This window comes from Passer montanus, unplaced genomic scaffold (assembly GCF_014805655.1).
Source record: "Passer montanus isolate IOZ18808 unplaced genomic scaffold, ASM1480565v1 scaffold93, whole genome shotgun sequence".
NCBI lineage: Eukaryota > Metazoa > Chordata > Aves > Passeriformes > Passeridae > Passer > Passer montanus.
In genome coordinates, this window is record NW_024374701.1 from 843,384 (window position 1) to 869,240 (window position 25,857).

The 25,857-nt window shown below is 51.2% G+C and overlaps 1 protein-coding gene across 7 annotated transcripts in view; it reads left to right on the forward strand.

Annotated features, from left to right (window-relative positions):
- The window catches only part of ANKS1A (ankyrin repeat and sterile alpha motif domain containing 1A), a 73,162-nt gene that overhangs the window by 26,254 nt on the left and 21,051 nt on the right, over positions 1-25,857 (forward strand). For all 7 annotated transcript variants that reach the window (XM_039695770.1, XM_039695764.1, XM_039695765.1 and 4 more), the window contains 5 exons: positions 706-798; positions 4,753-4,870; positions 10,527-11,101; positions 21,240-21,306; positions 25,119-25,225. In XM_039695770.1, coding sequence (XP_039551704.1) covers positions 706-798; positions 4,753-4,870; positions 10,527-11,101; positions 21,240-21,306; positions 25,119-25,225 — 960 coding nt within the window. The remainder of the gene's footprint in view (positions 1-705; positions 799-4,752; positions 4,871-10,526; positions 11,102-21,239; positions 21,307-25,118; positions 25,226-25,857) is intronic.

Below are 25,857 nucleotides of genomic sequence, written 5' to 3' on the forward strand. Positions count from 1 at the left end.
TGGCTTGTGCTGAGAGCAAGCAGAATAGAAATGAGACATAAGCTTTAGATGGTGCACATTTTGGGCAGATCTCTCTGGCAGTCCTGTTACTGGTCAGATCTTGTCACTGTCCTGTGCTGATGGTGAAATGAGCTCAGTTCTGTCACAAGTAAGGAAAGACAAGAGCTGAACTGCAGTGAAAGGAGAGCAGGAAGAGGGACATGCTGCAGTAGCTGGCTGGAGTTTGAGCAGTGCAGCTCTGCTGCTCCCTTTGCCATTAGATGGAGCTGTGGCTGGGCAGGAGGTGGCCCTGGGATGTGCTCGGGACCAGGCAGCAGCTCCAGCTGCCCAGTTGCAATCCTGGCATATTGGAGGAGAGCAGTGCAGCTTAGTTTCTTGATCCCTGGAGTTTTCCACTATAAAAGGTGCCTCTGGGATCAGTTTCACTAAGCCACAAACCCTTTATTCTGATCAGCTCGTTGCTCACTGCCCTGTGTAATGCTCTGGAGATGCTGGTTTGGGTCTGAGTGAGACCAGTGGGACCAGATCAGTGTCCTGAGGAAGAGGAGGAGGAAAGGCAGCAGCCATTGCCCAGCTCTGGGCTGTTAGGGCTAAACTTCTCTTCTACCCAGATTAATTTAAGAGGTTCTTGCTGCATCCACAGCAGTGGGGACATAGAGCTGGGGGGCTGAAGGGATGAGCTGACAGTGTCTGTCTCACCTGCAGAGAGAACGTCCTCCCCCACCAGCCAAGCCCCCGCCTGATGAAGAGGAGGAGCAGAATGTGGAGAAGAAGACAGGCCACAGTGCTCCCAGTGAGGTACATGGGGCTTGCTCTGGGGTGTTTCATGGGAGAGTGGTTTAAACGTCAGTTTAAATAGTTTGGGAGGAGCCAAGGGTGCTGTTAGCTCCTGTGCTCGTTGGGCTGTGAATGTGAAGTATTCCCTCCTCAGCATTGCTGCTGTCCCTTGCCATGGGAACTTCCTTTGTCCGGTTCTTCCAGGGCACCTCAGAGTTGACCTTCAGCCTTACTTTCCTATTCTTGGCTGAGAATTCCCATAGGAAGAGATTTTTCTGACCCACGTTGGGATGTGGACCATTGCCCTCTAGTAATGATCCCACCACAGGCATCTTCAGCTGGACTGGAGCACAGAGGGGCTGGGAGTTCCTGCTTCCTCTGAGCTCCCAGCTGTGCAGGAGTGGGTCCCACTGACATGAGCAGGGATCAGGGGCTTGAATTCAGCTGAGGATCTGGCCCAGCATGTGTTAAAGCTGCAGGGGTCAGTGCATGTGAGCTGCATTCTGATGGAATTCAAGCTCTCCCATTTCACATTGTTGCTGCTGGGGCTTCCTGTTGCTCATCTTATTCACCTGCTGTGAACCTCAGATGTAAGGACTCTGAGAGACACAGCTCTGGGAAACCACAAGTGTGCCTTGGCAACTTCTGCTGACACCCAGGAAAAGCTTCAAAGCAAATCCAAATGCTGTGGATTTCTGTGCTCTCCCAAAGGCAGTGGGTTGTGTGTGGAGCTCATGGAGCGTGTGCCACCTCTGCTGTCAGAGCAGGCTCTGCTTCTGCAGGTGCTTTCTTTGAGTGTGCTGATCTGCTGGAGTTCTGCAAGGCATAAATGAGCTCTGTTTTCTGGAGAGTGTCAAATCCACATGAGACCCGGGTGAACGTGGCCTGCTGTAGAAGAACTGACTGCAGAGAGGGGGTAAACCGTGAGCTGTGTGTGAACAGGAACTGGGCTGTGACATTGTGGATTAATCCCTGCACTGCTGATCAAATGCAGGGGGTGGTACCCAGTCCTGTGCCTGGCTCTGGCAGAGGAGAGCTGGGCAGCAGGTCATGGAGTAATTGGGAAGCAGAACTTGTTTATGACAATAAACACGCGGGAGGGAAACGTGCCCTGGCCATTCCTGCTGAGCTTTCTTGCCATGTTTAATTACCAAACACCTGCTGTGCTGTCCTGCCTTTAATGGCTTTGGAAGCACAGTCCATTAAAGGGAATCTTGTTGGCAAATGGCAGAGTGACTTGCTGGGGAGACCTTGATTTGTGACCAACTTCAGTGACAAAACTTACAGGCAGCATGTGGCTGCCTGGAAATGACCTTTTGGACACACTGATGAGGAGTTTGGAGCTGATCCTTTTACTTTGCTTGTTCCTCCTGGCCTGCTCTGCTTTTCTGACTCTTGCCCATCTTTTATCACCTCTCCCTGGGCCAGGCAGGTGTGCACATGCTCCAGGAATGCTGTAAACACTCTGCTGCAGCATCCCAATCTGCCACCCTCTAGCCCTGCTCTGCCATTGGAGCCAGGACACTTAGTCATTGAGCGTTCTGGGGTTGGGCCAAACTCTACTTTTCCAAAGTAGTCTTTTTATTCCTTGCCAAGCTGGGGCTATCAGTCAAAACAGATGAGCATAAACAAGAAACTTCACTTTCATCACGGAAGAGCATTGGTACAAACAGGCAAAGGAGCTAATTGTTTGGAGGTGCTTAAGTGGTGCCTTTCACTATCTGCAGAAACCTTCTGGGTTTGGAGCTGAGTGAGAATCTGCACTGTCAAATTAAACTTCAGTTCCAGCTGTTTACTGCTTGTCTCCGGAAGGGAAGTGCAGATCAAGGACAAGGCGCCACGTTGGCTCCAGGAGTTTGGTCTGCAGCTCTGGGGAGGGAGAAGAGAGGAAGAGATGAGTTACCCTTTAAAAAGTCTGTCAAAGTCCTCTGCTGTGGATTAAGTACACCTTAAAGAGCATCCTCATTATTCATAGCATCTTATTTTTGGGCTTTGCTAGCAATGAACATTTTTACATGAAGAACTAAAAGCTGAATTGGGAGAAAGCTTTACTGGTGGTGTTGCTCCTGCTCACAAAGAAAGCCCACAGAGCAAGCAGGTTTCTCCAGCAATGATCTTTTGTTTTAAGTGAATTTGAACCTGGAGCTTGGAAGGGTGAGAGATGGAGAAAATCAAGAGTCACCAGGTCTGTGAAAGTTCAGAGTAGAAGCTGGGAACTGTGTGCTGCTGGAGAGCTTCTGCCTTTGGTGCACTTAAAGAGGACAGCACAGGAATCATCATCCACAGGAATGTCAGGAGGGACCAGAGCCTGGCTGAAGGTCCAGGCTGCTGCTGTGCTAACAGGCTGCTGCTGGGCAGGATTTGTCCAAGATCACTGTCCAGAACCTCTTACCTGCTGTTCTGGTCTGACGGTTTTGTGCCACCATCTGGTCAGAATTTTTCCCTAATTTGCTCATTATGAGCTCCTTCACCTGGAAAGGAGCAGATCTGCCTGGCAGATCCTGATAAAACAGGTAGAATAAATAAATATTTCCCATGCCAGACATGGCCCATTTCCTCCCATTGGGAAAGTCACATTAAAAGCCAGGTGGGTTCATGCAGAACAACACATGGATATCAGAATCCTCTGTGCTGCTGAGTCTTGGGTGCCTCTCCAAGACTCCTTTAAGCTTCCAGAGCTCCTGGCTGGGTTGCAGCAGGTGGGCACTAGTTTGCCCTTGGAGTAGCTCTGGTGCTTTCACTCTGGGGAGAAGCAGGAGGTGGGCTGTGCTCTGCTGGTGAGGCACTGGCAGGTCCAGGGCTCTGAGCAGTAGGAGCCCTCCCTGGAGGCACATTTTGTTCAGACCTGTTGTTCCCTGTCCTGGCAGCAGGTAGGGATTGTTTGGATTGTTTGCTTTCTGCCTTGGGTTTGTCCCACTGTGGTTGGAGATAGTTACACATGGGGTCAGAGTGGTTTGGGCTGGAAGGGACCTTAAAGATCATCCAGTCCCAATGGACTGGGGATACCTTCCACTCAGCCAGGATGCTCCAAGCCCTGGTCTTGAACACTTCCAGGGCATTCACAATTTTCTCTCACTCCATGTCCCTCCCCAACTCTCTTGGAGCCTCTTAGGGTGCATTCCTGGATCATGTTCAGCTCCTGGGACAGGTTTGCATCAGTCTGCCAGGGTCTGGCCAGGAGATGGTGCTGAAAGGCCGCTGACTGTGCTGGCAGGGTGCCCTGGTGGCCAGTTACCCCCTTCAGCACTGGCATGGCACACGAGGGTATCCAGTGCCCATCATCCTTGGCATCAGTGCAGACCAGCACGTGTGAGAGCAGCACGACTTGTCTGGATCCTGCACCAAAACCTCATCCCTGCACATGGCTGGTGGCTTTCCAGAACAGCTCAGGGAGAGTCTGCCAGGGTTGCAAACCAGCTCTAAGTAGAGGCTTTGGGGGATTTAAATGAGCACAATCACTGCTGCACATCCTGAAGTTAAACTGAGTTCATACAGTGCTGCCTGAGGACTCTTTAGTTCTGAATATGCCATACATCCTGAGGTCAGAAATGCAGATCTGAGAGGGTGGCGGGGATTTGGGCTTTTGTTCTTTCCAGCCTTGTCCTAATAGGGCCGGCAGCTAAAAAGTGAATGACTGTGCAAATTCCAATAGCAACAGCGAGTCTGAGGTGGGATGAGCAGGAACAACGCTCTCAGCTCTTTTCCCTCTCCAGGCTGTCTGCAGCCCTTGCTCAGTTGGTCAGTGCTGGAAAGCTGTCAGCAGCCTGAAATACTAAAAATTAAAGGAGTTTGGGTGGGGTTTTTTTGAGGGGGTTAAAAAAACCCAAAGGGGAATATTGCATTTTGGCTCACACTTCGCAGTGAAGGTATCGCCTCTGCCAATTCTTTGCTTAACCCCTGGCTTAGAGGCTGTGGGGTTTATGCTGGGACAAAGCATTGCTTTGCAGAGCACCACATTGTGCTGTTCTTCATTAGGCCTCTGCTGCCCGGGGGAAGAGCAGGGGAAGTGGAGCTGAGGAAGAGGAACACCCCTACGAGCTGTTGCTTACAGCAGAAACTAAAAAGCCAGTTGCAGTGGACAGGAAAACAAAAGGTGAGTGACCATCCAAAAAGCAGAGCTGTTTGCTTGCATGTGCTTCAGGAAAACATGAGGGCAGAGGGCAAGTGGAACAATGAAAGTCTCTGCTGGGTGGGGGCTGGAGGGTGATTGTTGTGTTTCCTGGTGATCTCTGTGTAAAGGAGAGCTCTGAGCGTTCCTGTACAGAGTGTACACAGAGGAAGGGCAGCTCCACTGTAGGACTGTTCAGAGATTGCAAGGATCTGCTCCGTGACCTCAGAAATGTCCAAATCTCATGCCTGGCCAAGCAAAGGCAGAGGGTGAGAGGCTGGAGGCTGTGCCTCTGCCAGGGAAGATGAGCAACACGAGTGTTCCAGTGAGCCGTGTTCTCCATCCAGCTGGCGCTGCAGGTTTCTGCTATCCTGCTGTAAAATCAACATCCTGCTCTGTGTTAGAGCTAATTTGAGATGGAAACTAACAGAGGAGGAAAACAAAAATGTGTAGAGCGAGAACTAGAACTGTCTGAGAGCACGGGGTACACAGGTTGATATTGAGGCAATTTCTACTCCCTGTGAAGGACTTTTGAGTTTTACAAAGCATCTGGGAACACCTTGTCTCTTGTGTTTGGCTGTTGTTGGCTTTTTGGCTTTCCTTCAACAATAACAACAAAAGATTTGTTTAGAGTGAAAAAGATTTCCGCTTTATTCAGAAGTCCTGAGCAGGAATTTGGGTGGATTTAGTTTGGGTTCTCACACTGGGACCCCTCTCCCTCTGAGGATGGACAGGGCTAACAAGGACTTGAGGTGATGTCTCACTGACTGCTTTGTCAGACCTGCAGCTTTTGTCCCCTCCTTGCAGCATGATAGCTATCCTTGCTCGGGTCCTGCTGCTCTCCTGGGTGGCACAAGAGGTCATTGTGTTCCCACCAGCACTTGCCAAAGCCCCTCACTGCCAGAGGAAAGTTTTGAGAGCTTTTCAGGTTGGTGCTTTGCAGTCTGGGCCAGGAACAGTCCTTGGGCAACAGCCACTGAGCAATAGGCTTTCATCAGTGGGCAGCTATTGCTGGTTATTCCAACTGCTCCACTCCTTCCCCTGGCTGTGCTGTCCAGGCTTGATTGGTAGGAGTGGAGGTATGTCCTAATTATGTGTCAGCTTAAAATAAAACCTCAGAGTAAGGAAGCTGCCTGTTCTTGATGCAGATCTCCTCCCCTGAACTCCTGAAGACAGGAGAGGTTGCAGGAAGATTTTTATGGATCCAGAGCAGAGTCCCATCTTTTGATGTAAAGTTGGAAAGATCAAAGCTGTGACTTCATGGTTTGCACTCCATGGAAAGTGTTGGTAACAAGCCTGGAGCTCTTCCTACTGTTACAGTGGGAGAAATCCAAGGATGCAGTTGAGTTTTTCCTCATCTTCCCTGTCTTTCCCATTCTTTAAATGCAGTCAGCACTGTGGCTGATGGTGAGGGGAGAAGATAAATTTAAGGAGTGGCAGAATTAAACTTAAGAGTTGAGGGAGAGACCAAAGCCTTACTTGGGGTGTTGGAGAATTTTCCCACCTCTGGGTCAGAGGAGTCCTGGAGCATCAAAGGCAGCAGCTCAATCCCAAGGCACAGAACAGGCTGAAGCATGGCTTTGAACTGCTCCTTGGCTCTCAGTCTGAGGGTCTGGCCTTCTGGATGAGTTCTGGAGCAGCCTTTGGTCAGGAGAGGAGGGCTTGGGTTCTTGTGGCTGTTGAAAGGGCGTTTCAGGGCAGCAGAAAGGCTGAATTTCAGGCACGTGGGTTTAATGGTGCCTTTCATCTGTGATAGCTGCCTTTGTTCCTCTGGCTGCCAGTTGTCCTGTGTCCAGCCAGCAGATGAATGTGGCATTATCCACTGGCTTTGGTGGCCTTTGTGTGTGTTAGAGCAGCCTGCTGTCACATGCTGGAGCACTGGGAGAAGCTGGCCTCATGTTTTGGGCAGAGTATCAGGAGTGGTTTAAGCCAAATGCTCTCCCATCCACTTGGGTGTGCAGTCACATGCCTGAAGTCAGGGCACTCAGGCCCTGTAGCAGGGTGTGAAAAAAAAGGCAAAAGAGGAGGAATGTGTGTGGAGTGACCAGGAGGAGACTTTTCAGCTCCTGCCTCCAGAGAGACCAAATGGAGGGTGAAAAGAGTTGAGTTTTGACCTGTTTGGCTTCTCAGGAGTCACACCCAGGTGTTGTCAGCAGTGACCAGTGCAGGTAGGACTGACTTGGTGCCTTCTGGTAGTTATTACAAACTGATACTTGTTGAGATTGTGCTGCTTCCATAGGAGGTCCAGCTCGAAGTCCCCACTTTGCCCTTCCTCCTGTAAGAGATTTTCTGTGTGGTTATACTGGTTCAGCCAGCACAGTGTGACTGTGCTGCTGACCAGAGAGCTGGAATGAGCCAGCAATAAAGCCAGAACACACTGCAGAGAGATTGAAAGGAACTCTTTTCTGAGAGCCAGAATATGGCTGCTGAAACAGCAGGGTGGACATTGCTGTGGGGGTTCTGTGGGGACACTGGGTTATTGCAGGCAGAGGTTTGGGGACAGCTCTTGGTTTGCTGTGAGATGAAGGACAATGCAAACACACAGCCTATGTGTCCTCACATGGTGTTACTGTGGACAGAGGACAGACTTCTGTCCCACATCCTGGGCCCAAGCCCGGGATGTTTCTGCTGTCTTGGTGCTGTGCAGAATCACATTAATGATCTCTCTAAGCAGGCCAGTGTCTCATTGCCCTTTCTGAAGAGGAGAGTGCAAAAAAGCACAAACTGAGGTGAATAAACTCTGTCTGGAATGACTGAGCTGGGTGAGGTTACCACAGGAGTGTGCCATCCTCAGCTGGGCTCCCCACGAGCTAGCTGCCTCTGGAATGGCCTGTGCTTCAGCTCTGTTGTAGGTGAAGGATATTTTTGCACCCCTCAAGGCCAGTTTCTTCCTCTGGCCTTCTGTTTCACAGGAGGGAGATTGTCCTGCTCCTCACTTGACAAATTCTGGCATGATGTAACACAGGCAGCCTTTTCCACGTGCAGATCAGAGGCTGCTGTATGCCCTCACTGATTTTAAGGTTGGGGAGCTTGAGCAGGCAGCAGCTGCAGGAAGAGCTTCATTCTCCTAATCCAGGGTTGTGAGACAAATCCTGCTGTTGATACAGAGGGAAAGAAATCCAGTGGAGGCAGGGTGGTTACAGCTTAGTGTGGAGTGTTTAGGGAGGTGCTTCATATCTGGAGTCCTCAGGCTGCTGGCAGGGAAGCCCTTACTGGAATTCTGCCTGGGATGCAGGCAGTCTGTACCCAGGAAGGGCTCCTGATCCCAGGAAGGGTTGGGAGCAGCCTCTCCTGTGGGTGAGACCTGCATCAGGCTGGGGCTGGAAAAGGCAGGATCTGTCAAATGATCTGTGCTGGGGGTGTAAAACCAGTAAAGGGAGTGAAATCCTTGAAGGGAGCTGGGCAGAAGTGCCTGTGCTAGGGACCCTTTGTGAGTGTAACTCACATCAACCTGGAGGAGGGTGATTCTTTCAGATCCCCTGAAAGGAGAGGCCTGGAGAGCCCTGCATGTTCCTGCTCTGTGCACCTCAGTGACAAAAAGACTGAGATGACTTTCTACATTAGTTCTTCTGTCTGCAGCTTTCAGGGCAGGCTCTGAAATGTCTCCTACAAGATGTTTTTCACAATTTCTGAGCAAGTGCTGTTGCCCTCACTCCCTTCCTTCCCTGGCAGCTGCCCTGTGTTTCAGAGTCCCTCTTAGCTCTCAGATGAGTGGGTGGCTGGGATTCCTGTCCAACAGGAGCCCTTTTGTGAGGTGCTGGAGCTGGATTTGGAGCACTTTGTTCTGGCTGGACTCAAGTGTTACAGCACGTGGCACAAACTTTGGCCAGCCTCCTCTCTGCCTGCAGCAGAAATGTCAGTAAAGGTTCAGCTGGGGCATGGAAGAAATGGTTTCCAAGGAAGGGAAGAGGTTGGGAGAAAAACTGCAGAAGTTTTTCTTTCCCCACAGGTTTATGTGACTGTCTTGCTCACCTCTGTGTGGCTTTGCATTAGTACCAGTCTGTCCTGTGAATGCAGCACATCTGATCTCCTCTGAGGTTCATCCTCTGAGGTTTCTCTCCAGCACTGGAGCTTCAGAGCTTTATGCAAAGTAACTGGGGCTAGTCTGGCCTTGTAATCTGGGGTGCTGCTGCTGGTGCCTCTCAGCCAGCACTGGGACCTGCCTCCCCCTTGGCAGCTCCAGTCACAGAACTGGTGGTTTGTGTGCCTGTGCAAGAGAGTCAACAACTACTTCACTGTCCTGGAATCTCTAACTCATAGGATCCAGGATGAGATAATCCCTCACATCACTTGATCCCAGTGAGGGCTGTGGCTGCTCCTGGCCTTCCTGTGCCTGCGAGAGGATTCACCATCCTCATCAGGCATGGAGTGCCTGGGACCCCCACAGAAAAGCAAATAATTAATTCCGCCCTTTCGTGTCCAGTTCTGGTGAGGACAGACCACAAATCCCAGTGGGTGTTGGTGTTTGAAAATCCCCTGGTGAGGCTTGGTGCTGGAAAGGTGCTGGGAGCTGAGCTGGGCTCTCTGCTGCTGCTAGCAGGCTACTTTTAGTGGAACTCACTGTTTTGCTCACGGAAAGGAGGGTTCCTTTGCCTTGGCTTCCCAGAGCTGCTGTCTGCAAAGCAGTGATTTCCTCTTCAGATCCAAACATCCTCCCTGCCCTTCAGAGCCTCATTATCGGAGTGTTTCGCTGTATTGTTCCTTTGCAGTATCAATTTTTAGTTCTCAGACTGAAGAGTTTCTTCAGTGCTAAATGGAATCAGTTAAAATTCACAAGCAATGCTGAAAGGATGAAGGAATCCTAGGAAACCAAAGTTAGACTTGTTTGCTTGACAAAGTTTTGCTTCTGCAGTTGAACTGCTCGTTCAGCTGTGACAAAGGTGAGTGCATGTTTGTGTGTGTGTGTGCACGCTCAGCACTTGGGATCAGTCAATTCTTCATGGTTTATGCAGGACCCTGGTACCTGATATTAAGGTTGCTGGGGCAGGAGGAGCTGGGAACCAGTGTCACATTTCTGGGGCAGCCAGTGCTCCACCAGCTCTGACCACTCTGTGCTCAGTTCATTGCAAAAGAGACTTTTTGCTCAAACTTTTTTTCCTTGCATAAACTGTTTATTTCTCTCCCCTGAGCAGGGAGGAGAGGTTAAACTCGGAAGCCACCAGGGAGGGAAGCAGCGGGTTTTTTTGGGAGCGGATTTTGGAACTCGCAGGTCGGTTGCAGTCCAGGCGTTTTCCCACCCTGCAGCCCGTGCCAAGAGCCGGGCGCGCGGCTCTAAATAACGCTTTGGCCTTTATGGAAAGGGATCAGATGTTCCAGGAGCCTCCGTCCCTGCTGCTCCCACCTCACTTGCTCTCTCTGCAGGATATAGTTAGCACTTCTCCTGGCCTTATATAGCAAGGCCTGATAGTTAGTGTTAACAGGAATAAAAAACACGGAGAGCTGCCAGATTGCGTAAATCGGGCCAGTGTTTGGAATTTCATAAATGCCATGACTTCGGGTACAAGTCGAGCACGCGGAACAATACGGAACTGTTCCCTCTTTAGATCTCTCCCTCCCTTGCTGAGGGAGAGAGCTGGAATTTTGCTGCTGCTTCTTCCATGTTTTTAAATTCCCCTTCCTCTCTGCTTTCATCCCCTCGAAGACCACAGGAGGAACAGCGGCGGCCGCAGCCAGGACTCTGCTGAGAGCCAGGACATCCAGGTGCCAGAGCAGTTTTCAGGCTTGCTCCACGGCTCTTCACCAATCTGCGAGATAAGCGAGGACCCTTTCAGGCTCGCTTCCTCCGAGGAGAAGGGGGACACGGAAGCCACGAGCCACCCCACTGCTATGCAGCTGGAGGATGCTGAGCTAGCCTCGTCGGGAGCAGCACGGAGCAGCTCCCCGGACCCCACGCAGACCGTGGTGTACGCCACGGTGCAGCACGTCAGCCGGGCGGATCCCGCCGCCGCCGGCACGCCCCACGTGCAGCAGCAGCAGCAGCACCCCGGCGCTGCTGAGCCAGAGGGGGACAGAGCTGTGGGCAGAGCCCACCCGGGCAGCAAGCCCAAAGCCGAGCTCAAACTCAGCCGCAGCCTGTCCAAGTCGGACTCGGACCTGCTGACCTGCTCCCCGACGGAGGACGATGCCATGGGGAGCCGCAGCGAATCGCTCTCCAACTGCAGCACCGGCAAGAAGCGGCTGGAGAAGTCCCCGTCCTTCGCTTCCGAGTGGGATGAGGTAAGGCTGAGCTTGCTGAAGAGCCTCTGTGCCAGGAATGACTGTGCAGCAGGAGTTCCCCTGTGCCACGCCGCCCTCAGGGGTCCTGGGTGGGTTCCATTGCTTCCGCTAACTCTCACAAGGCGTTCACAGGCATACGCTCACCTGGGAGTCTGCAAGGTGTTAATGCCAAAAGATAAAGTTTGTTGGAGTGGGGGAGTAGCAGAATTGCAAGTAGTTTCAAACTTTTTTTCTCAAATACAGGGCTTGGTTTCTTTTAGGCAAGCCAGATACGTTTCCACATCCCCAAAATGAGAAAGACTTGATAACAATGCCCTTCACCAACCTTTCTCCTGATTTCCTCCTCTCAGTTCTTCCCTGTTGATTATCCCAAGGCCTTGGAAGTGTTGTGTGGCTGGGTCCCTGCTGCTGGGGAGTGTAAGCAGTGCCCAGGGGTTCATGGGGATGGAAGGAAGACAGTAATTAGGCTGGTTTGTGTATTTGATAGCTCCTGCTCTCCTCCTCACACGCTCATTTCAGCGGCTGGTTAGCAGTCACTTTATTATCATAGCGGACGCCCACGGACAGTTAAATATTTCATGCTCAGAAAGTTGGCCCTGGAGAGCCACTGGGGCAAGATTAAGTGTCCCTCTGAAATTCAGCACCGCAGCATTACTGAAACATTCTTTGGGGATGATTCTGTGCTGGGAGAAGTGGGGCTGCAGAAGAGATAAGCTCGGATGAACCACTCTTTGTACTCTGAAAAGGAGCGGAAAGCCCTGGCGTGGTGCTGGGGGTGTGGAGCCGCGTGTGCCGGGCGTGCAAGCCCGGGGGAGGGTTGTGCCCCTGCACTGCCTGACTCTCAGCTGCCTCTCCAGCCCTGACTCGGAGAGAAAATTATCATCTGGGGAAGAGGGAGGTATTTAGAGATGCTAAAAGCAACGTGAGAATCCATCCCTCAGTCCGTTCTCTGCCTCCCCCTCACTCCCTGCCGGGTCTCAGGGTTGCCAAATGGATATTTTCCTCTGCAGCTGCTTGGGCTGGAGAGGCTTTGCTGTTAATTGCCCAGGTCAGTTGAACCGTGGCTTAGGGAAAGGCTCAGCAGCAGAAGGTTCTTTGGAAGGGCTGGATAATTCCCTGTGCTTTTATTTGAGCTGTTTGCAGCAGACACTGAAAGGGCAGAAGCCTTTGGCACGACTGCATTGGTAGCAGAGGTCAAGTGCTGAGCTGCCTGCACTGCCTCTGCTTCCTCTGCTCAGATGAACCCTCAGAGCTGCTTCCTCCTGCCTGTAAACAAATCCCTCATTTCCCCTGAGGCAGCCGGACAAGCCCCAGGAGAGGAATCTGCTTTTCCTTCCTCTCATGTTTAGGTGAGGAAATCAGAGAAAGAATGTGAAAAATTCACATCTGTCTGCAGTGAGGCAAGTCTCACTTTTAAAAAATTCTGGCTGGTCATAATGGCATCAGTGAGATTATAATATAAATGTAATTCTGTGGTTGTGTGTCAGATTAGTTCCCTGGAAGGGATAATGCAGCTGCTCAGAATTGGATGCAACTTGCAGCCTCTGCATTTACCAGGGCAATATAAACCTTGTTGAGCCACCCCTGTTTGCAGTGGTTTGGCTTTCCCTCTTTGCTGAGGGGAAACAATGGCAGATTTATATTATTCTGTTAATTTTAATGGCCTTTATGCAGGTGACTGAGGAGAGGAGTGATCCATGTGCAGCTCCCAGCTGTGCCCAGCAAGCTGAGGACTCTGGCCAGCAGTAGGTGTGTCTGTGCAGGGCACAGGGGCTTGGGGAGGGGTCTGTGGTGTCCCTGGACAGATGAGATCTGCAGCAGAGCCTGAGCTGACCCTGCTCTGGGCTGTGGTGGCTGAAATTCTGCTGCTTGTGAGCAAAGGGTCACGTCCTTGCCCTGGCAGAGCGCTGCCAATGCCCTTTGTTGGAAGTGGAAGGTGGTGCTGGCTTTGCCAAAAGGGTGGGATGGGGAAGGAATTATTCACTTGGCAAAGCTCATCCCCGTTCCCAGTTGCAGCTCCCCTGCTCCAAGGAGCTGGCCCAGGGTGTTGCTTTGTGCTCTGTGCTGTCCAGGAGCCCGTTCAGCCCCTGTCCCATCTGCTGCTGACCCTGGGAATGCCCCAGTGGAGCCCCTGCAGCTGCTGCCAGGTGGGACTTGTGTGTGAGCAAGGCAGAGAAACTCACATCCAACATCCAGCTATTGCCCTGGGGGATGAGGAGTGAAAATGCTCGGTCCTGCTCTGAAAGCAGGGTGGGGGCATGTGAGGGGATGCAACGCTCAGTCAGCAGAAATATTTGAATCCTTCCAAACCTGTCTGTGGGCTGAAGTGATGGGTTTGCTTTTCATCACTGGCTCTTGAGTATTGAGCAGAGAGGGATGAGTGGGGCAGCTCACAGGGGTTTGGCACAGAACAATCTGTATTTACATCTCTGAGGGAGGGGGGCTCTGCCCCCAGCCCCACTGCCAGCCCCCTCTTCAGGGCAGATTAACCTGCTCCTGCTCTGCCTTCCTGCTCTCCAGAGCAGCTCCAGACCTGCCCTGCAGCCTGGTTCATGCTCCAGGCTCTGAGCAGGGATGGCTGCAGTCAAGGCCTGGGGCTGCTCTTCTGCCCTTTAGGTGCTGGTAAGAAAAACGATCTGTTAAATGATCAGGGCAAAGAACAAGGAATGCTGCTGGGAATTAACCACAGACCTGGCTCCTGACATCCCTTAAAATCCCCTGATGTCCTCCACTTCCAGCTGCCTGCTGTCAAGTCATCTGTTCCAATGCTGAATTTGAATTTTGGAGGTTCCAGTACCCATCTCACAAAAAGAGGTTGTAGTTCTGTGTTCTGACCTAAGTCCTCCTAGGAAGAGATTAAACATCCTTCAAAAAAATTTAGGGAACTGAATAAAACATGCACATCACTGATGTTTTTTAGAAAAAGGAGGTGCACAGTCCACCACTTTTTTTTTTTTTCTCCTAAGTGAATAAGCTGGAGAACTAATGAATATTTTGTAGCTAATTATGGCACTGGACATTCATCTCTGATGACTAACTGCAGTGGTGCTCCGTGGCTCCTGTGAAAGGAATGCTTTGCATCTGCTGTAACCATGGATGATGTGGTGTTTCACCGGTTCCTGACCTGTTTTGGGGCTGTTGATGTCCCCTGAGGATGGATGCCAGGAGCAGATGGCACATCTGAGGCTTGGAGCTGGGATGGAACTTGGTGGAGGTTGTGGCTGCTGTGGGTGGGTGCCTTTAAACCTTGTCTGGACTGTTGGGTGCTGCAGTACCCTGTGGAATCAGTGTCTTAATTACAGGCTCGCTGTGGAGGATTAACAACATTTGCATTGAAATGTGAAACTTTCTGGAAAGCTTTTGATGCAAAACCTGCCACTGCCTCAAAACACCCAGGAGTTGAAATTCAGAGCTGCCAGCCATCACCCTTGAAAGAAAATGCAAATATTCCCCTTGTTACTCAGGAAGAGCTGCTGGTTTTGTGCCTGGTGAAATTACACAGTGTAAAAGCTCAGGCATCAGCCTCTGCCTCCCAAAATGTTTCATTTATTCTCTTGGTTCAGGTGTTCAAATCTCAGCTTGCCCTGGCTTTGGACCAGGCAGGATGGCTTGAGTTCTCCCTGGGTGTCCCTTGCCCTCAGCTCACATTCCAGTTCCCCCTTTGCCTGAAATCGTTGTAATTCACTTTTGTCTAGGGCAGGAGCAGTAGTGGGGTCAGTATTTTTGGTCTTGGTTCTGCTAAACAATCATGGCCAGCAGGGTCTTAATCAGCTTAATTATTGGGCTGATTATTCTATTGTCTCCAGGTCCCAATGTTTCCTCCTGGTTTTCCTGTGCTAAGGTCAGGAAATCTTACATCATCCCTCATGTCCAATCTCTTCTCTTTGCCCCCAGTGGTGAGATTTCCTCCAGCCTGATGAACTTTATGAAGTGAAAGCTTTTGTGTTTCCACCATTTTTAAATCTGCTGCAAAGGCCAGACCTGCTGGGATTGTGTGCCAACGTGGAACTAAGCCAGTCCAAGCCAGTGTAAGACAATTTACTGGTTTGACAGGAAAAGTGTGTGCTGAAAGGCCAAGGTAAAGACCAGGCATGCCTTGTTCCAGCAGCAAGGGTTGGACACAACAGGGGTGATGTTTGCCACTACAGCAGCTCCATCCACCTCTGTGTGTGTTTCTGGGAGCTTCTCAAGTGTGTGAGCTCAATATTTGTGAATCAGAAGCTTTTCATTCTCGTGTGAGTGATGGGTGCTCTGACGGATGTTTTGGTTATGTAACAACCTTGTGATCGCTGGCGTTTTGGGGACATTTTTGTTTTTCAGGAACAGAAATGTCCAGCCACAGTGTCCTTACTAAATCCAGTCCTTCATTATCTTCTCTTCCGCTTTACGTCGCATCTTGCAGCACTTGTGAAGCTTTTCATTTAAAAAAAGTCTTTAAATCTGTCCAGGAGCAGCTTCACTGCTCTGTCCCACAGGCCAGAGCCAGCCTTGCTTGAGAGCCTCGTGTGGCTTTGGGTTTGTGTTGGGGTGCAGGAATATGCAAAGACAGTGAATTGATTCAAGGCTTTCTGGAGGGTTTGCCTTTTTTATTGTGACTCAGAGTAGCTTTTGTCCAGTTGTTTCCCTGCTGTGGGCAGATGTGTGGCTACATTTGGCCATTGTCTTTATCATGTCAGTGTTGGATTTTACTGTTTGTCAAAACAATATTGATATTTGGAGGGCTGTGATACTGCAGATCCATCACACGCTGTTGTGAAATTCAAGTTTATACCAGGAGTTCCTTTTGGTACGTGTTTGGATTTGTAACTTTGGGATTTGTACAAAAACAGAGACTGGAGAGTGGCGTGAAGCAACAGGCCCTGGTCCCCATCCAAATGAATTTCTCAGAGACCATATTAAGCCAGAAAATGTGTTTGCCTTTATCACTGGTGAACAGTTGCAGAATGATTTGAAATAAATTCAGCAAGTCTCTGTGCTCTCTTGTGGAAGGCTGCTGGGGGAGGATGGAGCACAGCAACTCTGGGTTCAGTGCTCAAATGTGCCGTGAACAACTGGCTGGTGCAGTTTAGCTTGGAATTAATAAATGGAGCATTATGTTTTCCAGGCCTCTGGTGTTTGTTATGCTGAGTTCATACAGGCTGGTGTCTTTTGGAGACATGAAATATATTGAGCAGTGAAATATGAGCCACGTGCTCCATGGGATGGCAGTGGGAGAACAGAAGCTGAAGCATCATAAACTGAACCAGAGGTGGTTTATGGGCTGTCACCAACTTAGAAACGAGATTCATGGCCCAAATCCAAATTTTGCAGATCTGTATAAGGAGTCAGCAGGTATCATCCCAGATCCCACTCTTGCTCCATCCCTTTCAGATGTGCTGGTGGATGCTGCAATCCTGCCATTCTTCTGCTCCAGGGTATATCCCAGCTGAGTCTGAGCAGCCTCCCTTCCTCCTGCACTATCAGTCAGTGATGTGGGATTTGCTGTGGTATTGGTACAGAATGGAAATGTCAGTGATTCTGTGCTGCCACAGCATCATCTGTCAACCTCACGTGCCCATGGTTCTCACCTGGAATTTAGAGCTCACACCATCACTGGGGTGTTTGTTGTGCTCAGAGGGGTTTGAAACTGTAAAAGCAGCTCGTTTGAGGGTTGATTTTTAATTTGTTTATTTTTTATTATTTGAAACCAAATCTGCCCCATCCCCCAGCTGTTAAAGGTTGGAAATAATGAAGTCTTAACTCTTGACACTCTGCTGGAATTGCAGAAATTTAAAAGAGTGATAACCTTTCCACCCAGCTTTGTAAGTAGCTTTTGAGACTGAAATCTGCTGCTGGAGCTGCTCTTGTCTGCTGAGCCTGAGCCCCGGGCGGGTTTGTACAGTAGGTTATGAACCCTCAGTAATAAGGATTTATAATGGGAATCCTGCTATATTCTTAATTATACTCCTGCTGCAGGCTGTCATTATAGTGCACTAATGCCCTCCATATGGCAGATAGTGTGTGCTTGGTTCTGTGTGGTTTTATTTAATTACAGACCTTTATTTGAGTAACTTCACTGCCCAGAGCCTGAGCCTGTGCAGGTGCACTGCAGATCCTCTTCTGGTGCTCAGGAATCACTGGTGATTTTTAAGCTGCCAGTTTGTGAAGGGGCCACAGAGGAAGCAGAAGACATTGACCCACACAAGGTGGAGTTGCACAGGGTGCCCAGAGCAGCTGTGGCTGCCCCATCCCTGGAAGTGTCCAAGGCCAGGCTGGACAGGGCTTGGAGCACCCTGGGGAAGTGGAAAGTGTCCCTGCCCATGGCAGTGAGTGGGACTGGATGAGCTTTAAGGTCCCTTCCAACCCCAAGTGTTTGAGCATTCTGTGATTTTAGTTCTCTCAGGGTGACCTTGCTGTGTCCTTGGCAGTCTGTGATGCTGCGTGCAGAGACTGAGAACAAACTCCTGCATTTGCATTGGTGAGGTTTTATGAAGCCCCTTTCAGAAAGCTCCAGGAGCATCAAGGTGCCTCCAAGACTGGGTGAGTGTCACCCTGACAGAGTGATGGTCAGTCTGGTGCTGTCCAGATGAGGCTCCTGCCCTGTGTGGGGGCAGACAGCCCATGTTGTGTGAAGCTTTTATTCTGGGGACAAAAGCACTGGGGGTGGTTTAATGCCTCAGTCTCTCTCAATGGATTCATTGGCTTCAAACTTCAGCAGTGGCTGGAGAAGAAAAGCTGGAGAGGTCAGTATGGGCACCTGCATCCATCAGGGCAGGGTGTGGAGTGGGGCTGGCAGTGGAGCAGAGCTCTGCAGGGCACTGTGTGCCCTTGGGGACAGGGGGGTCACTGCCCTCTGCACTGTCCACCCCTGTGTCCCTGCTGCTCCTGCAGGCTGGGACCAGAGAAGGGGAGACATCCTGCATCCTGCCCATGCAAGGAGCCACTGGCTGCTCCTGCCACGAGCTCTGTGAGGTGGGGAATCACTGCAGGACTCTGCTGTGGAAATGTCTCCTGTCCTGCAGCAGGACAGACCTCAGCATGCCACCATGCTGGCTTGGCCTCGCTGGCCTTGTCCAAATAAATGCCTCTTCCTCTGTTGCAGAACTCTGCTCAGGATGGTTTGTTTTTGAGTCAGGCTCTGTTTTGGAGGCACTGGCCAGTTGCTATGTTCCCTGCCTGCCTGGAAGAGCTCGCCCCAGCCGGACTCTCAGCCACACCCAGCTCCTTTTTTTGGGACGTTTGTGTCTTTCACCAAATGTAGGCAAATGTGAAAATAAATCCAAGAGCTCCAATCCTGGTAACTGCTCCACAGCTCCTTCCAGGCACATTCCTGCTATGGGGTTAATGAGGGACCCTCTGCTGTCCTTGCAGCCTTTCCTTCTCCCAGAGTGCTTCAGCTGTGCAGGAGCTTCTCCTTCCCTGGTGGGGTTTGAGGGCTCCCTGGCTCACCCTCACTGTCCCACATGGAGCCAGCTGCCCCTCTGCATTAGGGATAGATAACAGATATCTTGTATTAATTTAGAAGGCGGAAGCATTTTATGGTTTTAGTTCTGTGGCTGTAAAACAAATAAACCATAAAATCCCCACCCCAAACCGACCCCACAGCACAACCAGAGATGGGCACTTGGTGCTTCAGTGGAAAAATACAGGTTAAGCCAAAACAAATCAGAACTGTGTGTTCAGGCTACAACTAAGTCTGAGCTGCAGCGCTATATTTAAACATGGTATTTTTGTATTTTAATAATTAACCAGTGGGAAAGAACAGCCTAAAAAACTGTAGCATGGGCTGTTTTCAAGGTATCTTCTCTTCAGCCCCATGTCCATGCTGGAGTGCAGCTGAGGAAAGGTTGCAGAGGATAGGGATGCTCTAAAGCAGTGGTTCCCTCTCCAGGTTTGTCCTTCCCCTCATACTTCTCTTTGCAGCCTCCTAACAGTTAAATCAAGCTGGTCAGCCATAAACCCATGTTTGAAGTGGTGTGTGAGTCTGTTTGAGGTGTTTGCTTCTCGTGGAGAGCTGAGGGCAGGCAGGATTTCCCTCTGCAGTAATGGTAATAGCTGGGACTGTGCCTAACTGTGAGCAGTGCTTGGCAAAGGGGAGTTGGGAAAGGTAATCCTCTGCCACGTGATTGTTTAATTTCCATTCAGTTTTATATAGCACAAGGCAATTCCCTGCTTTTGAGGAAAAGGTCGTGGGTGTTTCAGTGCTTCAGAGGCACCTGCAAGTCCTCAAGGCAGTGCTGGGACTGCAGAGCTGGCAGTGCTGGGGGCTGAGCCTGGACAGCATCAAATCTCTCAGATCAGGAGAGGGCAGCACGATGGAAACAAAGGAACTTGACCTCAGAGTTAATTTGCAATTTTAATCCAGCTAGAGATTCCCAGGCAAGGTACAAGAGCAGCTCCAGCTCAGAGATGTACCTTGTCCTGGAACTGATGCACACCAATCTGCAAAGTTTAATATCCTTAAACTTCTGGAGCTTCTAATTGTTTTCCCAGGCTGATTTTCAAATCAAACCCAGTAAATGGGTGTAAATTGTGTTTCAAGCCCAATAGAGGTGCTCATCCTCGTGGTTTTCCATGGGCAGAGGACCTGCATCCTTAAAATCTGCTACAGCTCCCAGCACTGCCTGGTCCCTGGTGAGATTTAACCCTGCAAGTGCAGTGCTGCTGCTCCCTGCAGGAGAGGCTCCCTGGAGATCTGCCTGGGCAGGAGCCTTGTAAGAGCTTGTTTTGTTTCACCCAAACCCCTCTCTGGTGGAGCTCAGCTCCAGGCTGCCCCTGAGGGTGCATGGCAGTCAGATCCAGCCTCTTGCAGCTTCCCCAGGAGCTCCTCACAGCAGTGGGGACACCAAACACAGCATCACACTGGGAGCCAGGCAGGGCAGAGGCAGCCAGGGGTGAAGTCCAGGGCAACTTGGACTCCTTCCCCAAGTATGTCCTTAAATGACCAGGAGAAAAAAAGTTGAGTAAGAGTTGAGGTTTATTCCCCCACTCTGTGGCCAGTCACTTTGCATTCAGTAGCAGCCACTCAGAAGTGCCTCACAGGGGTGTTTACTTGGGAGATTTCCTTTTGGGAGCCTTACTGGAGGCATTTTTTTCTTTTTATTTTATTTTGTGCTCAGTTTTAGACTGAAGACTGGGGTAGGCAATCAGCCCTGAGCCTCTCAAGTGTGTTCTCTTTGGGAAACAGTGGAGTTCAGTGCTGAGTATTGAAGGGTCTGAACTGACCAGCTGAGCTGCAGTTTGTCAAGTCTTTCCTCTTACTAATTAACCTGGGAATTGTCAGTTCTCTCTCTGCACCACTGCACTGGAAGCCTCAATTTACCAATTCTGCTCAAGAATTGCTTGAAAAGTTTCTCTTCTCATTTAAGGAAGTCTCCTGAAAGTTCACTGGGAATTGCAACCTGCATTAATTTATTCTTCTCTGTGTGGCAAATGCAGCCATTTTTATACAGCTCTTAAGAGGACTCACACCCATTCCAGCAGAGTTTGTACCTTTTTTCCTCACTGCCTGAGGTTTGTCTGGAACTGTAGAGAGGAGAGAGATGGAGCTGATGGAGCTGTCTCCTGCTCCCTCTCCTGGGTCCTTCAGGCATTTGCCCTCTGTTGCTCTTACCCACACAATCTGTTTTCAAACCCTTTGGAAGACACCTGCTCCATGCATAGCACTGGGAAATGGGGTGCTTTAAAAAATAAATCAAGCCAAAACAAAAATGCCCAACAAACCAGAGTGTGGGGAAGCTGAGCTCCCAGTCTGCTTGCTGGCAAGGAGGGGGTGACAGCACTGCTGCAGCTTCACTGCTGGTGTAGGGGGCTGTGTGCTCCTACAGGGTGAGGGAGGAGTTTGGGGCTCCTTCCTCACCCCCGGGCTCTGCTCCTGAGGGATTTTCTTGAAGCTTTTTATTTCCAGGCACTGGCAAGTTGTGGAAGGGAAGGCTCTGCAGAGCCTCAAGCTCTCCATATCCCTTGTGAGCCATCCATCCCAGCAAAGACCTACCCAGGCACGGTGTTCAGGGTGCCTCTTCTAGTCCAGAGAGACCTTAACATCCTTTCCTGGATTTCTTCAGCTGCCATGTGGGAGGTGAAATCCTGAGCTGCTTTTACCTTTTCCTAAAGCTTTATTAATAATGCAACACATGCTTTTCTTTTTTTTAATTTCCAGATTGAAAAGATCATGAGTTCCATCGGCGAAGGCATTGACTTCTCCCAGGAGCAGCACAGGATCTCAGGTGTGTACCCAGCATGTGTCTGTCTGTCCTGGCTGTGATCTGCACACAATCAAGGTGCTGGCTCCTGTGTGTGGATGTCTTTAACCTGCTTTGGCTCTGGGAGGGAGAGGAATGCTCTGGCACAGGAGGAGCAGACCTGGCTTCCCACATGATGCTCAATGCTGCTGCCAGCAATTTTAATTCTACACTCCTTGGGAAGACTCCTTTAATTTTACAGAATGCAGCTGCAGGATTTTCCTCCCAGCTCGTTCTGTGAGGGCAGCAGCTGTGCTGAGCAGGCTGGATGGTGCCAGTGGTGGGTCAGTGTGGGTACCATGGTGGCCATGCCCTTTGCATGTGGCTGATCTGCCAGGTGCCCCAGGGAGGGTGATCTGGGCATTTCTAAGTGCACCTGCAGGTACCCACTGAACAAGGCTCTTGGACAACCCTTAAAATGTGAATTCCCTTCTCTGCCTTTGAGTCGTGAGCAAAATCTGAACTCAAGCTTGCTGGAGAGCTGCCAGCACGGGGGATTCTGTCCTTTTAAATCCTTCACCTCCAGCCTGCTGCAGCAGAAGAGCTCTGGCTGTGGATGGGCAGCAGCTCCTCCTGATGAGATGCTAATACAGATCCGCACACGCAGCTCACACGGGCTGTGACAGAGCTCACCTCATACCCATTTGTCACTCAGGTTTTTGCTTAGGTGGGGAGGAACCCACTGTTCCCAGTGGGAGTTCAGCCTGATTCAGGCTCTGCATTCCAGGATCAGGTGGCTTTGCAGAGGAGTTGAAGCTCTGTGTGGGTTTGCTCCCTGCTCTGACAGCCCTTCCCACACCGGTTCAGGCTGTGATGGATCAATAGCACTGGGGAAAGGTCTGACAGGGAGGAGAGAGGCAGAGGCAGGGCTCCTGCAGAGCTGCAGCTGTGCAGGGAGTGCTCAGCAGGGTGGACACCCTGGAGCAGCCCTGCTGGCCTGGAGCTGCCCTGTCCCAGAGCCAGGGGTTTTCCCATGGGCTGTGCTCTGTCACACTCCGTTTGGGATCCCTCCTGTGCAGCCTCTTCCTCTCTGTGCTGTGGGACTTGAGAAGAGCCTTGCAGGAGGCAGCACAGCTTTGGGAATGCCCTCAGCATTCCAGCTCTGCCCACTGGTTCTCCCTCTGCCAGCTGCAGGCCTCTCAAAGGCAGGATTCCCAGAATGTGGAGTGGAGCATAAGGGGAAGGATGGAGCTGAGAAATAGGAGTTTGTTTCAGCCAGAAGTTGTGATCAGGATCTTGCCAGGGGGCACAAGTTGTGATTCTTCTGTTCTCATATCATCCTTGTAACACACAAATATCAGATGTATTTGGGGCATCTCAGTTTTCAGCCTGGGATGTTTTAGGTGTCTGTTCTTCTGTTTTTAAAGGAACCCCTCCATTCACCCCTTCCAATTACTTCCCTCTCTTCATTTTGTCATGACTTGAAAGCGTTTTGTGAACAGAAACCTGCACTTGGTATCACTGTAGGTTTCCCTACTGAAAGCAGAAATGTATTTACAGGTGCATGCAAGGCTGAATAGAGTAAATAATTTTAAAAATTAAATTCAGGAGCTCAGGAGAAGGAGCTGCTGTGGTTTCCAACTTGAAAGCATTTTGTGAACAGAAAACCTGCACTTGGTGTCACTGTAGGTTTCCCTACTGAAAGCAGAAATGCATTTACAGGTGCATGCAAGGCTGAATAGAGTAAATAATTTTAAAAATTAAATTCAGGAGCTCAGGAGAAGGAGCTGCTGTGGTTTCATTCCCTCTGCCAATACCCCGACAGCTCCCAGGAATGCTGTGGTAGGCAGCAAGCACTTCCTCACCTCTCTCTTGATAAATTAATTCTGAGCCAGCCACAAATCACTTGGATCTGTCAGAGCAAACCTGTGACATCATTTTTTAAAACCCCCAAGCCGCGTTGTCCATCATCGCGTAAATATTGAGCAGTCAGTGATTTCCAGTGGAGAGTTACGGAGCCGCTGCCTCCCTCCCGGCGGGTGGGAGCACTGGGAGGGGGGAGAGGATGAGGAGAAGGGAGGGACAGCGTGGGGCTGGCGGCTCAGACAAAGCCGCCGCCGCAGCCGGCGGAGCGCAGGGACCGCGGGGAGAGGATGGAGGGGAGCGTGGAGACCCGGAGAGCAGCAGCTGCTGGCACACAGTCCGGGCTGAGCTGCTGCCCCGGCGCACGGGCTGCCTCAGGACAGGGAGGCAGAAGCGTTTTGTGACCGGCACAGGAGCAGCCCCCAGGAGCAGACAGCAGGAATTACCCCAGGAATCTGCAGGTGACACCGTGAGCTCTCCGTGTGTGCAGCCACTGCAGCACAGAGGGGAGGGATGGCTGGAAGGTACCAAACTGCTTCAGCTGACCTGAAGATTCAAAGGAAGCAAACGAGGGTCTCCTGATCATCCTTTTCTTTGCATCCATGCTGGAAACAGACGTGCCAGAGAGCCTGGAAATCCGCCTGTCTTGCATAGCAAATTCCCTGATGAAAAGGAGATCTCTGAACTTTTTTTTGTCATACTTAAGGTCTTGAGCTTTACTAGAGGAGAGTAACAAGTCACTGGACTCATCCCAGGGATGAGGGAAGGGAGAGCTCATCTGCCAGGGCTTCCATAGGTATTGTGAGAAATCTCCTTTATCAGAGGCTGAGGGGGAGGTGCCAGGGCATGGCTCGGACTTGAGCTGCTGCAGGAAGAGGAGAGAGCGTGCTTGCATTTGCTTTTTTCCTTTTGCTGTGGGCTCGGAAGCAGGGAACCGAAATGCCTCCTTCCTGCAGAGCTGCTCCCTGTCTGAGCGAGGGGCTCCATGCGGCGGCTGCGCTCGGCCGAAGAAAATGAAGGAAGGGCAAATCCAGGTGTGTGCCCAACACCTGGCAGGAGCAGCAGTGCTGGGTGAGAACCGTCCTGGCTGTGCTGTCACACGGTGCAGAGGTGGGGCTGGGCTCTCTGGGGCCAGCCTGCTGGAATGCCAAGAGGTCCTGGCAGCGTGCTGGAATGCCAAGTGATCGGATCGCTGGTAGAATGACAGAGCCAGGGCTGCCAGACACGAGCCTGGGGTCCCCATAGCACAGCAACGGCGAGACAAAGCCCCTGCCATGGTTTGCCTCTCTCAGGACTGCTGGGGAGGAAGAGCACAAGCCCTTTCTCTCGGCTGCTGCAGTCTGTGCTTCCTTTGTCTTGCGTGTCTTCCCGCGGACAGCCGCTCTGCCTGGGCTCCTGCTGCTTCCCCGAGCATCCACCGTGTCCGAGCTGCCTCAGCTGCATGAAGCTGTTTCCTCTCAGGCTGCTCCGTGCTCCCTGCTGAGCTGGGGCTGTGTCCAGAGGTGTTCACATGAGAGGACTGGCACAGCTCCGCTCCTTTCCCTCGCACCTGCGACTGCCTGGGAATGCCTCGGGTGGAAGTTTGCTGCTCTCCTCCCGCCCCCTTCCGCTGAGCCGAGGAGTGGATCCGCATCCCCGTGGGGTTGGGCTTCATGTGCTTGCCTGGCGAGCCCTGACAGCAGTGCCTGTGATCTCAGCGCCCCAGCAGCTCCTCTGAATCTTTGTCTGGGCGAGGAGTTTCTTTTCTGAGTGTGAAGCGCAGCACAGATTTGCACCCGGAGCCCGCCGAGGCAGCGCGAGCTCGTTGTCCATGCTCTGTGCACACAGGAGGAATTGTCTGCCCGCCGATTTGTTGTACTCTGAGCATAATTTTTTGAGTTTCTTTATGGTAATGACTATGATGTGGCAATGCCATCTGTCCTCCTCAGAGTGCCGCTGCTACCGCCTGAACGGTTTCTCCCTGTTCAAGCGGCTGCCGATTCCTCTCTCGTCAGGTTCGCGGATGCTGGAGCAGAGCGTCGGGGAGTGGCTGGAGTCCATCGGCCTGCAGCAGTACGAGAGCAAACTGCTCCTGAACGGCTTCGACGATGTGCGCTTCCTGGTGAGTGCCCCAGGGCCCCCGGTGAGCAGCTTGGCCAAAGCTTCCCGTGTTGCCGATGCCCAGTGTGGGTGCCACCCCCGTGCCGGGGTTCTGCCGCCCGCCAGGATGGTGTTGGGAGTGAAGGAGGTTGGGCAGAAGGAGTAGGTGAGGGTTGTGTTGTGTTTTCGCATTTAATTCGGGTGTTGTTGGTTTTATCGTTGAAATTTTATTTCGTCTGCCCGCTAAATCTTTACTGTCCAATTTACTCCAGAAATGGGAACTGAAATTTGATGGAAGCCCTGAGCAGTTTGTGCTCTGGGCTGTGAAGGAGGCAGCAGACCTCTTGTTGGAACTGTACTTGCTCAGAGCATGCAGGCTGTATGTTAATGAGCTGTACCTAATTGCACTGACACTGCTGGCTCTGAAACCTGATGATGACGACATGGTAATGCTCAGGGTTGAGGGGTTTTAATCACCAGTGTCTAGAAACTTAAAGCAGCATGGTGTAAAAATCCAAGAATTCTTGTGGAATGATGGATGAGCTGCCAGGAGGGAAAATCTTGGTGCTGCAGGAGGGGTTCTCCCTGCATGCCTTAGAGAAATACTTTTGAATGTGGACTCTAAGTTTGGCAAGTAACAAAAAATGGATGTAA